We start from the raw sequence: 12283 nt of genomic DNA, 5'->3' as shown, positions 1-12283 counted from the left end.
GGGGGGGGGGGGGGGGGGAATGTTTGTTGGGTTTTTTTTGTAACAAGATCACATTTGCTGGTTTAGTATGATGATTATAAGGCAAGGTAAGGTGAGTAATAGTAAGGTTAAGATGTAAACCCTACCACCTTAACTAAAGTTAAGGCAGCCTTAACCGGCGCTTTTTCGGTAGTTCCCACCCCGCATTTGTTATTCGCCGGTATTGGCCCCTAGAGTAGGGGGGTTTCAGGGGGGCGTGCCCCCCTGAATTTTACCACAATTTAATGTTTTGCAGTTGTTAGGTTTGATATCTTAGCTTGCCGCGAATCAAACGTATATAGATCTAGATGTAGGTCAGGCTCAATCAAATAAGGGGGGTGGGAACTACCGAAAAAGCGCCCCTTAACCTACCCAAAGCCAAAGGCTACATATTTGAATCCAGCAACAAAAAAAACGAAGTGTATACAGACTCGGTAACCGGGAACAAAGTCACGAAGTATACAGACCAGGTATGGGAAGTCTTTTGTGATTTCCGAAAGTTTCAGCGCCCAGATCCGATAGAGAGAGAGAGAGAGAGTGTGTGTGTGTGAGGAGAGAGAGAAGGTGGGGGGGGGAGAGAACAGGGGGAAGTGCTAGCATATTACCATGCCCAAGTTGACAGGAGGGAACGAGAGAAATATAGTGTGGGAAAGTAGGTCGCGTAGAAAGAATTTAGACAGATAAACAAATGAAAAGAAAAGGCGAGCGATACACAGAGAGAGAGAGACAAAGAGGGGAGAGAAGTAGATCTTGAGAGGGTGACTGCTTGATTAAAATTATGACATTGTTCTTTTCTTCAAATTGTCTTAATGGATTCCTTCAACTCTAAAATGATCGTTCATCGAAAAGACATCCCGCAATCTTCATTTAGATCTAGGCCTCAAAATAATATGGTTTATGTCTGTTTAGATCTAGACCTAGGCCGTAGATCTAGAAAAACCGAAGTCTACCCTGAGCCAAGAGGATGATGAAACTTTCCGAAATCACAAACAATTTCCCCTACCGGGCCTGTATATTTCGTAACTTGTTCCCTGTTACCGGGAAAAAATGTGATGAGGTGATTTTGTAGTTTCGTTTGTTAAAGTCCAAAGCTGAACGCCAGAAACCCTGAATTGCCAGGCAATCATTGAGGAGTGAACTAACACTACTAAAGCCAGAGAAAATAAAAATTCAAGCAAAGAACGGCAGTTCCCACCCCCCAATTATTATTCGTCAGTTTGGGCCCCGAGAATAGTCAAGAGTAGGGGGGCTTCAGAGGCACCTAATAAAAATATGGAGGGTCAGGGGGGTCATGCCTGCCTGAATTTTACCATAAATTCTAGGCCTATTTGGACTTCAAAACTTCCGGATTTCTTCTCTGGATGTAAACAAATGGATCATGGACTTTAAGGAACGGAACTAGATCTAAATCTACAAGATCACCAAATGTGAATAAGACTTACTTGCACGCTGAGATCTGAAAAATTGCGTTGCAAGGCCATTAGATCTAGAGTACCTGGCCCAACCCGCGACCACTTGTCGTATTTTGCTTCTCAGCGGTCTCTGTATGCAAAATAGGTCAGGCAATCCATGTTCAGGGCCGCTTCGGTGTGTCAACTTCCGGTTTATATATCGTGATATCGTCACTCATTCTAAAACGTAGGCAGATTTCGCATTTTAACATGTTAATGTTCTGCCCTTGGCGCGACGCCTCGGCGCGACCGCATAGGGAACGGGTTACGACCATGTGCGCACAGACATAACAGGTGCAAGAAAGTTGTTAGTACACTATTTAAAGGTTAGTATAATCATTTCTTTAGCAAATTATGATACCCGACCTACCTTGGGATCGAGCTGGACAGACAGTCTTCATGCAAAAACCATATATCTGGAACCTGAAGACCAAGGCCAACAAGAGACTTAAAACCTTCTCAGACGACTGGCTAGCACTTCATGGGGAGCGGACAAGGATGCACTCAGACAGCTATATGTTGGCTATGTACGCTCTGCCATGGAATATAACCTTACCTTACTGACAATCTGCAGCAAACCAACTCAGAGATCTCTCGACAAAATCCAAAATCAAGCTGTACAATTTATCTCCGGAGCTTTGAGATCCACTCCAACTGCAGCTTGTGAAATCCACACGAACCTGGAACCCTTGGACTTGCGGAGAGAGGCAGCAGTTATGGAGATGAGTGAGCGCTACAAAAGACTAGAGAAAAACCACCCAAACAGGAAAATAATTGAACAGAGACGACCGAAGAAACGAATTCATGGAAGATCAATACTTGACACAGCCACTGAACTAGCTGAAAAACACCATCTTCCATGTAACAGAGAAATGCTGAAAGCCTTAAGACCAGAACTCCCCCCAAACACTAAATCAAGAATGCCAACATCAAAACTTCCCTCATAAAAGAGACAGTGAAAAAGGAATGTGGCCCAGTAGAACTGAAGACAACAGCTCTGAAGACAATTGACTCCTACCCTAGTGATTCAATTCATATTTACACAGACGGGTGGAGTATGTGGAGTATTCTCACCCCGCGTGAGAATACTCATACCGAATAGGCCTAACTTAAAAATATATATGAATCAACAACAATGCCTTCATCAATTGTATAGCAATGCCCACCGAGCGCGTTTTGTTCTGCCGATTTTTGGCCCCCGCAGCGGGGGTGTTTCGTGGGACGCACTAACGCAAAGGTTGTTGTCTTCAACTCGCTCTCACGCCGCTTCTCGTGAATGGATATGAATGAAACTTTGCAGCCAATCAGAAAAGAGGTCAATCTCGTAGTATGCAGTTTGACAACATTGTACCCATCCTAGAAGCAGTCGAAAACGTTTGTGAAAGTGGTTGATGTGGTGCGCTTTGAAGATTTTTCGGAGCTGTGATTTGTCAAACTGACTGATACGTTGTACACCATTTTTCTTTATTCCCTTAAAATTTCAAGCTTCTGTGTTTAGCGGTTTTCGCGTAATCTTTAGAAATATGGGAGTAACTAAGGGAAAAAGCGGCATTGCCATTTGCGCGACGACCTGCTGCTGGGAAATTTCCAATGAGTGACTTCATCAGCCATCGGTCGCCTCGGGCGCTACAAACGAGGCCCCGCTTATGTGAACCGGAAAGGGGGGGAAGGATACTTGAAAACTAAACGGGGGCCTTGATAACTTGCGTTTTTGTTGCATTTTAGTCACAATACAATAGATCTCGTCATTTTTATTTGCTTGATTGCATGACAGAAGAATAGAAACAGAAAAGCAAACATCTTGAGAAGTGGTATGGCATTGTGTTTGCGTTATGAAAGCCTATTCCCCCCTTTTGGGAAAGCACACACTTGGACTCGTCCTGTGTGCTCTGTTTGGAAAAGTGAGGCATTAAGATTGTTATTAAAGAGTATGGTACTTATTTAGTCCAGTCTGGGAAGATAGTCCCGTTTATACATTGTTATCGTTCACGCGTGCGCGCGTGCATGTGTGTGTGTGTGTGCGCGCGCGCGTGTGTGTGTGAGAGAGAGAGAGAGAGAAGGGGGGGGTGTAAATATGTTACATTTATTGTATGAGTTGTAGCCTACACATGCGAAATATTCCCATGACTTGTAAACTATATTATCTGAACGCATCTTAATCTACCACACAATAGGACACTGTCCAACAATGGATATACACTGAGACGATCTTATTTTCTATAACAAAGTATGCATGCTTTTACTAGTATAGAACTGGATTTATTAGTAGCTCTCTACTTACATTTTTGTGACAAATTGATCCAGAGCATTGCTTTGCAAGGAGGAACCTTTTATGTTGCCAAGTTTCATTCAAATATCATTGTGGCGTCGGTGGCGTAGTGGTTAGGCTCTCGGACTCGCAACCGTAAGGTCGGGGGTTCGAATCCCGTCAGGGGCCCGACGTTGTGTCCTTGGGAAAGGCACTTTACACGAATTTTCCTCACTTCACCCAGGTGGGAATGGGTACCCGGCTATAGACAGCGAAAGATCTTGTCAGTTTGTTAGTGTTTGAGCGCTTAATCGGCTGCTTGCACTGTATGCTTCCCGGGAAGCTGAGAATGTTTCGGAATGTTCTATGGTCTGCTGGGGTAATAATATAGTGTAAAGCGCATAGAGCCTGCTGTTGAGCGGGGATATGCGCTATACAAATGCTATCTATTATTATTATTATCATGACTTTGGGAGAACATATGACTGATAATCTTTGTAAATCTTTAAAGAACGCCACTTTTTTTACCTGTTAATGTCTTTACAACTCAAAAAGTATGACAGATATTAAAAATCTGACTGCATGACTAGATTCTGCATTAAAAAATGTACTAGACTGCCAGGTTTCATTTACATATTCCAAGAAATAGGCGAGGTATGACAAATATTTTCTCAAAACGCACCGGAAACCGCCACATTTTTACCTATAAACGTCTTCATAACTCAAAAAATAGGAAAGCTATGAAAAATCTGAAAGCAGGACTAGATTCTGCACTACAAAATGTACTGGGTTGCCAAGTTTCTTTTAAATACTCCGAGAAATGAGCGAGTTATGACGAATATTGTCTCAAAACTCACCAAAGAACGTCCCATATTTTGGGGGTTTTTCATTATATAAAAGTGTACCAGAAATTAATTGATTAAAAAATCTGTAACTTTTTTGTTTATTGATGGATTTCAAAAATTCAAAAAGTTCCATGCTCTGTGAAGATAAAGCTACAAAATGCACCTATTTGCAAACACTTTCTGGCAAAAAAAAGGATTTTCGTGGTCATTGCTAAATTGTAGTTGTATGCCAAACATGTTATAATTACCGGTACGGTGCCTTACCGGTATAATGGACAATTAAAAGAGTAGCCTACCGTTGAAATTAGGTTGTCTCAAGAAGTAATCATTCTTCCAGCTTACCAATGATTGCTAGAGATTCACATACATTCGTAAGTAAATCGTATGGCTACTGAGAAATAGCACCACACTGTAGTTTTTTTAATTAAAATGTTTCATTAGAAAAAAAATCTGGTAAGTCGCAGTATGGTGTAATTTTACATGTTTGTATTTGCTTATGGTTTGGAGAAATGTAGAGACATGAGATATGTTAGTTACAACCCTGTCCCCCAGTGAAATATAATGGCTCTCATAAAAATAAGTGTCGTACTGAGAAGGATGGTTTATGTCGTGGAATTTCCTACTCAGTCAAAGTTAAAGTGTGTCAAGCCCAATGTCACTGTCAGATCCTGAATGTCCTCTACCAAGAAAAATCCTGCATGTTGCAATAGTCAAATTCTTTTTGGACTCCAGAATTCATTGTTGATTTCATTGCAAGGAGCAGTAAATATGAGTAGAAAACTTGACAGGATTTATATCAAAACTCTGAAGTATTCACTTTCAGGAAATTTGCCTCTCTTGTCAAAGAAGTTTCGTTATATCACTCTTTGCCACATAAATATTAACGTCTCTGGTACGAATGTTTTGTTTTCCCAGATTTATCGGAACCTGTGTGTCCAGTTGTTTTGACGACAACGATGTCTTTAAGTCTCGACGATAAACTGCTAGGGGAGAAAGTTCACTACTACTGCAGCAGTAGTGAAGAGAGTGATGGAGAAGATTCAGATGAGAGGGACGACGAAGACGTCAACAATTCCCGTGTCATCAAAGATTCCTCGGCCTGGTCTGACGGAGACCGCCAGGCGGAGAACAATGGAATAGTCACAAATGTGAGTCAGCAAACAGAATTAGTCATGACTTGTCAACGGGGATCATTTTATAATGAATTAATTGGAATTAGTGTGGGATAGAGCGCTATATATAAATGCAGTCTATTATTATTATTATCTTTTTTTTTTTTCAGTTTTGTTTTGCTGCAGTTCAGATTTAACTCCAAGCTTTTGAAGATAACCATATTCATCTCTGCATCTGTAATGAGGCTGAAGGTTATTGTTTTCAATTTTTATTAAGAGGTTGGGGGGGGGGGGTTCTTAAATGTGACATCACAAGTTGCTTTTGAATTTTACCTCAAAGCCCAAATCCTTCATTGGAATACATAAAGTCAGTAGGGGGGGGGGTCTTATCTTTTGCCCCAAACTTTTTTTTTCACACCCACTTAATTTTTAATTTTCTCCCCTCCCCCCTTTTTTTTATTTTTCTAAAAATGTTCAGACTGGACCCAAAGGTGTGCTGAAGGACTGGAGAGAGTTCAAGAGATTGGAGACTGAGAAAAGAGAGGAACAGGAGAAAGACAAGCTGAGTTTAGCAAAGAAACTCACTCTGACTTGCCGATCTCATGTAAGTTATTTTTAATGTATGACAACAACTTTTGTGTTTAATTAGCATGCAAGCGTGGACTGTCTTTGTAGCTTTATCCTTTGTTTGGACTGATTCCCTTTTTATAAAAACATACGCTCTACCTAGCACACATGATGAGGAACATGCACAGAGGGAATCTATTTTCAAGTTTTTAATTTTTATTCTTCTATGTATGTATGTGAGGGTGCGGTGGCAAAGCGGTTAGTGCGCTCATCTCTGAAGCGGAAAGTCAAGGCTCGAGCCTTGGTTCGGACACATATTTTTTCGCCCCCTCCTGTCCACCCAGCAGTAATGGGTACCTGACTTCGAGTTGGGGAAGGAACTGGCCACCCTATCACAATATGCCGAAGGCCCAAGAAGTTGTCTCACTGACAGGGCAATCCCCAATGTCCGGATCGGATGCGGGAACAACTTTACATTTTATGTATGTATGTATTTCTTTGTATTTAAAAATATATTTATGTTTATTTGGGGGTTTTTTTAGTTTACAAATGTAATTTTCTTTCATCAGTTAAATGATGAGGAGGAGAAAGATGCAGATGCAGAATTTCTGGCGCAGTTGGAAGATCTGGAAGATGAGTTTCTCAAGGAATATCGACTGAAAAGGATAGAAGAGATGAGACATGCTCTGGCAGAAATGTAAGTGAATCGTTCTGTTCTAGATCTAATTGTTGCTCTCAGGAAGATGCGCTAACTTTACGCGTGTCACATGAAGTGAAATAATTTTTACTTGTAGGACAAGAAGACCCAAGTCATGCCTGAAAATTTGGGGTGTATTGTCAACTTGATTACTTTCTTACTTGATTAGTTGATCCTGGGACCAACATCCTAGCACTCTGGGCATTGCTATACGTGCTCCGCTCCCCTGCTCCAATATCCACCTTAGAGTCCATCTGCTGATTGTTCCAGTGTTTTATTGGTTAATAACCCGTCTTTCCATCCCCTGCACCGTGCTGGTTCTGCCACTTCCTCTGAAGACACTCAGCTCTTCAAGTCGTAAGATTGGCGCATAGTCATGCTCAATCTCCTCATCTTCAAGTGTGGTCGGAAGGCCCTTTATGACATCATTTTTGTCCATTTTAATGTCGGGAAGATGCGCTAACTTCACATGTCACATGAAGTGAAACGATTTTTACCTGCTGGACTAGAAGGCCAAGACATGCCTGAAAATTTTGGGTGTATTGGCAAGGATCTCAAGGATCAATGTTATGTTCACTGATGTGTCAAAAGTCAGCTCAAGTTATTTCTGTTTTTAGATTACAGAGATTATATGTCTAAATTTTTAGTCGGAATACAAAGTTCTCTCTCTCTCTCTCTCTCTCTCTCTCTCTCTCTCTCTCTCTCTCTCTCTCTCTCTCTCTCTCTCTCTCTCTCTCTCTCTCTCTCTCTCTCTCTCTCTCTCTCTCTCTCTCTATATATATATATATATATATATACATACATACATATATATATATATATATATATATATATATATATGCTATTGCATTTGTAAAGCAGTCAGCATCAGAGCCTGCACTGTACAATATATATGTGGTCCATCTTTCTTTTTTCTTTAAATTCTTCTGACAGCCCAAAGTTTGGCAAGCTCATCTCCCTGACCGCTCACAATTTCCTGGAGGAAGTGGACGGGGAGAATCCAGGTGTCACAATCATTGTACACATCTTTGAACAGGTACGTCGCTGTTGTCCGTTATAAACAATTTTTGATGGGTAAATCATAGCTCCCTTTTTTTTTCAGGAATGACATAGTCTAATTCTAGGTAGAGATTTTTCTAATTCTAGGTAGAGATTTTTCTAATTCTAGGTAGAGATTTTTTGTGGGTGGTTGGCGGGTGCTCTGGGTGTGGTTTGCTTCTTCTTTCCTGTCAAACATCTATCATACTATTTACCCTTCTTCTTTTTTTTTTTTTTGTTACTCTTTTATAACAACTTTAATCTTCTGGCACTCATATATGACCTTATGCAGTTGAGAGTGTCGTAAAACCTCTTCTAAAACTAACTAAAACAACTTTACTCCTCGACAAAAGAGGGCCATCCTAGACAATTTTGACTGTATTGTTTACTATATGCTTAGTTGGCGTCGTACTTAGCTGTGGCAGTGGCAATGCTGAATTCTCTAACTTTATAACTTTTTAACTTGTTTTAGTTTTAGTTAGAGTTTTACGGCACTTGCAACACAATAAGGTCATATAAGTTTAGAGGTGTTAAAAGAGAGTAATAAACACATAAAAGAAGGAGGGGAGATAAAGACGACACATGTTTGATAGGAAAGAAGAAGCAAACCACACCAGAGCAACCGCCAACCACCCACTTTTTTTTACTTTTTGTTAACTTGTGGGTTTTTTTTAAAATGTATACTTTTGATAGCAAAATCAACACCCAACAGTAACTATTTTCGTCTTCTCTATTGTCAGCATGTACCTGCGTGTGAGACGATGAACGGGTGTCTGGGCTGCCTGGCCAACGAGTATCCAACCATCAAGTTCTGCCGCCTGTCCGCTTCAGACGCTCGGATGAGTTTCAAATTTGTAAGTTTTTTGTTTTTTTATATTTGTAATAATAAACAATTAATGAATCGCTCGTCAGTTTAGTTCTGCTGTTTTTGTTTTTTAAAAACTTAATTAAAGAGAATTCTATTGTTAAAAGTGTAGTCGCTTCTTCAGTTTTTGTTTTTGAGGTTTCTTTTACAGAGGATTGCTCGAAACGAAATGTACAACGACTACTTGTGGGAAAGGCTCTTCCATTTTGGGTTGGGGTTTTTTTGCAGTCTGGTTAATGTGATGAAGCTGTTACTTGTTTTGCCATAGTATATAATTGATAGAAACATCTTTTTTCGAAGGAGATTGTTTTGAGTTCCTCAGCTTTGCATCTTATCACAGTGGAATATCCTTTTTCTGAAAGTCCACCAATAACCTCAAAATCTTAACAAGAAAATCGAAAACCCAACACAGTGGGACACATGTATAATTGGTCGCTTTTTTAAGCACAAGGGTGCTATCCAGAAAAAATGCTGTTTTGAGAAAATTGAAGGTAAAGTTTTGCCTCTTCTTTAAAATACAAGGAGAGCTTTCTCTATAACCAAGCAAATAAACACACCATTGAAACCAAACTTCGCCAGTAGGTAGGGCAATGCCTACTTTTGGTGTCGGTCAAGATTTCTGGAAACCCCCAAAATCTGGGTTAGCCCACTTGTCCTTAAAAGTGACCAATTGTAGTAATCATATCTCTATCCTGTAACAATTTTCAGAAAATGGACGTCAGACTCGTTACTCCTTCATTCTAATAAGTTTTCTCTCACCAGAATATTGTCCTCTTTTTTTCTTTCTTTCTTGCTTTTTTTTCCCTTCTTTTGTTTTTCTTCTTTCTTTTGTCCTTCTTTCTTTCTTTTTTTCTTCCTTTCATGCTTCCTTTTTTCCCTTGTTTCCTTATTTCTTTTTTTCTAACCTACGCCCACAATAAACAGTACAAAAATCAAATCAAGTCCCCTCAGTAAAAAGAACAATAAAATAATAAACCGGATGCTTGCTTCCCCAGAAAAGGGACATCGTACTCATTACTCCTTCATTCTAACAAGCTTTCTGTGAACATGAAATTGTCCTTTTTTTTTTCTTTCTTGCTTTCTTCTTTCTTTTGTTTTTTCTTCTCTCTTTCTTTCATTCATCCTTCCTTTTTTCCTTCTTTCTTTTTTTCTAACTGGTGACCACAATACACGATATGATATATATGAAAATCAAATCAAGTCCCCTCAATAAAAAGAACAATAAAATAATAAACCAAATACTTGCTTCCCCAGAAAAGGGACATCATACTCGTTACTCCTTCATTCTCATAAGTTTTCTGTGACCTTGAAATTGTCATCTTTTTTTCTTTCTTTCTTTTTTTCTTTCTTTCTTGCTTTCTTTCTTTTCTTTCTTTCATCCTTTATTGCTTTCATGCTTTCTTTATTTCTTGCTTTCTTCCTTCTTTCCTTCTTTTGTTTTTCTTCTTTCTTTCCTCCTTCCTTTTTTTCCTTTTTTGCGTCTTTGTTTTTTTTCTAACTGGTGCCCACAATACATCATATAAAAAATATGAAAATCAGATCATATCCCCGAAAGAAAAAGATTTTAAAAAGCTCACACGTCAGATGTTTGCGTCCCCAGTCGGAGGAGGGAGTGCCGGCATTGCTCGTCTACAAGAACAAGGAGCTGATCGGAAACTTCATCAGGCTGGGCCAGGAGTTTGGAGACGATTTCTACGCCAACGATATCGAGAGTTTTCTCCAGGAGTAAGTTGCTTTGCGTTTTTTTTAGAGATGTAAATCTTCCAGCTTTTTCCTGTTTTTCCGGCCGACTTGCCATTTGGGCCCCAGCTTTTAACAGAAGTCTACTATAAATAATTGCCTGTATTGCCTGTCCTGGGCAACAACGTCATTGCACACCGGACAGGTCCATAAGTGCTCAGTTCCCCCTAGCACCAAAGCCCGCAAGGCATCCTACTGATTGTTCCGGTGTCTGTCTGATTATGGCTATAAATAATACATAATATATATATACTAAATAGAGATTATTTGATGTAATAGAGGGAAAGAAACAAATATAATTTTGTCTCACTGTATTCTTATTTCAGTCAGTGCGTGCGCACCATATATTTTTCCGGCTTTTTTTTTCAAAAACCTGATTACATCCCTGTTTTTTAGTTTTAGTAAGAGTTTTACGGCGCTTGCACCACAATACGGTTGTATAAGTGCCTGTTGCTTTGGTGAAGGAGCCCGGCTCTTGTTCAGTTTGATGTTTTTGTAGGAGTGTTACAACACTTGCAACACTAGGATGCATATAAATGCCGAAGATTGGAGATGGTTCTACCGAGTAGCCTGCAAAAAAGAGAAGGAGGAGAGATGTGGAGTTATTGGTATCATCAGAAAGCGGATTTATTTGCCTTGCTTCTTGTGAAACGAACATCCATTTATTTTGAATAGAATTCAAGATATTTGCGATTGAAGGAAGTGAGGTCGCCTGATTTCAGTGGTGAAATTATCGAGAAAATGGCTGCCAAAGTTTGGTAACTCCTATAGCTAAAGAGTCTTTGAATACTGAAAAAGGACATAATTTGTACCTTTAATCAATGCTTTTCAGTAAAATTCACATGGAAATGTGTTTTTCTTTGGACCTAAAACAGTTTCACCAAAAAATTAAAATTCCCAAACCTGCGGGAAAATGCCAGTTTCTTCACTTTCATTATTTTGACGAGTGCCTGACTTCACCATGCTGCACCTCGTTTGTATTTTTCTTCCCCACCTGTTTGCATATATATTTTTCTTCCCCACCCGTATACATGTATTCACTCGTATACTTACGTGTATTTTTTTTCTACTCCCCAGGCACAGTTTCCTCCCGTCCAAAGAGTCGATGTACGTGATCCGCGACAAAACCACGGGGGAGATCCGAGGAGCCCTGCAGGAAGATGAGGACAGTGGCAGCGACTTCGACATCGACTGATACTTTCTACGATTTCTCAACCTCAGGGGGGGGCAGGGGACGACATAGAATGATACTTTCTACTCACCCTTGGGGGGGGGGGGGTGGGCAGGGGACGATTGGCTATTTTTTCCTTTTGTGTGTTTATTTTTGGAGGGGAGGGGGGGATGTTGGGGATTTATGTTGTTTTATAATTTATTTTTGTCCTATTGCTTGTTTGTTTCAAATACTGACACATTCAGTAATGCAATTTATGTACCATAACTTAAACAAGACTCACCTTTGTTTACTGTAAGGAGATGAAGTGATGAATAGTTGTCATTCTGTCGCACTACTGTAATGGCGGGTGGTTGGAGGGCGCCTCTGTCAGGTCCTACTTCTATTCTTTCTCTCTGTTGTTTCCATCTGTCCATTTTCCAAGCACTAAATTTTTCATATATATTGTGTCGATGTTCGTAATTCTCTTTACTCAAGCAAACAGGCACTGTGTGGGTGGTTGGCGGGTGCTCTGGTGTGGCTTGCTTCTTC

General features: G+C 40.1%; 1 protein-coding gene across 2 annotated transcripts in view; it reads left to right on the top strand.

Moving 5' to 3' along the window:
• The window catches only part of LOC101863257 (phosducin-like protein), a 12282-nt gene extending 421 nt beyond the window's left edge, over positions 1-11861 (top strand). For both annotated transcript variants that reach the window (XM_005095884.3, XM_005095885.3), the window contains exons 2-8: positions 5478-5710; positions 6153-6278; positions 6811-6938; positions 7872-7974; positions 8717-8830; positions 10442-10566; positions 11659-11861. In XM_005095884.3, coding sequence (XP_005095941.1) covers positions 5519-5710; positions 6153-6278; positions 6811-6938; positions 7872-7974; positions 8717-8830; positions 10442-10566; positions 11659-11776 — 906 coding nt within the window. In that variant the 5' untranslated portion in view covers positions 5478-5518 and the 3' untranslated portion in view covers positions 11777-11861. The remainder of the gene's footprint in view (positions 1-5477; positions 5711-6152; positions 6279-6810; positions 6939-7871; positions 7975-8716; positions 8831-10441; positions 10567-11658) is intronic.
• Positions 11862-12283: the final 422 nt, after the last annotated feature.

Source organism: Aplysia californica, unplaced genomic scaffold (assembly GCF_000002075.1).
Source record: "Aplysia californica isolate F4 #8 unplaced genomic scaffold, AplCal3.0 scaffold00116, whole genome shotgun sequence".
Taxonomy (NCBI): Eukaryota; Metazoa; Mollusca; class Gastropoda; order Aplysiida; family Aplysiidae; genus Aplysia; species Aplysia californica.
This window is presented reverse-complemented; position numbering and strand designations above follow the sequence as displayed.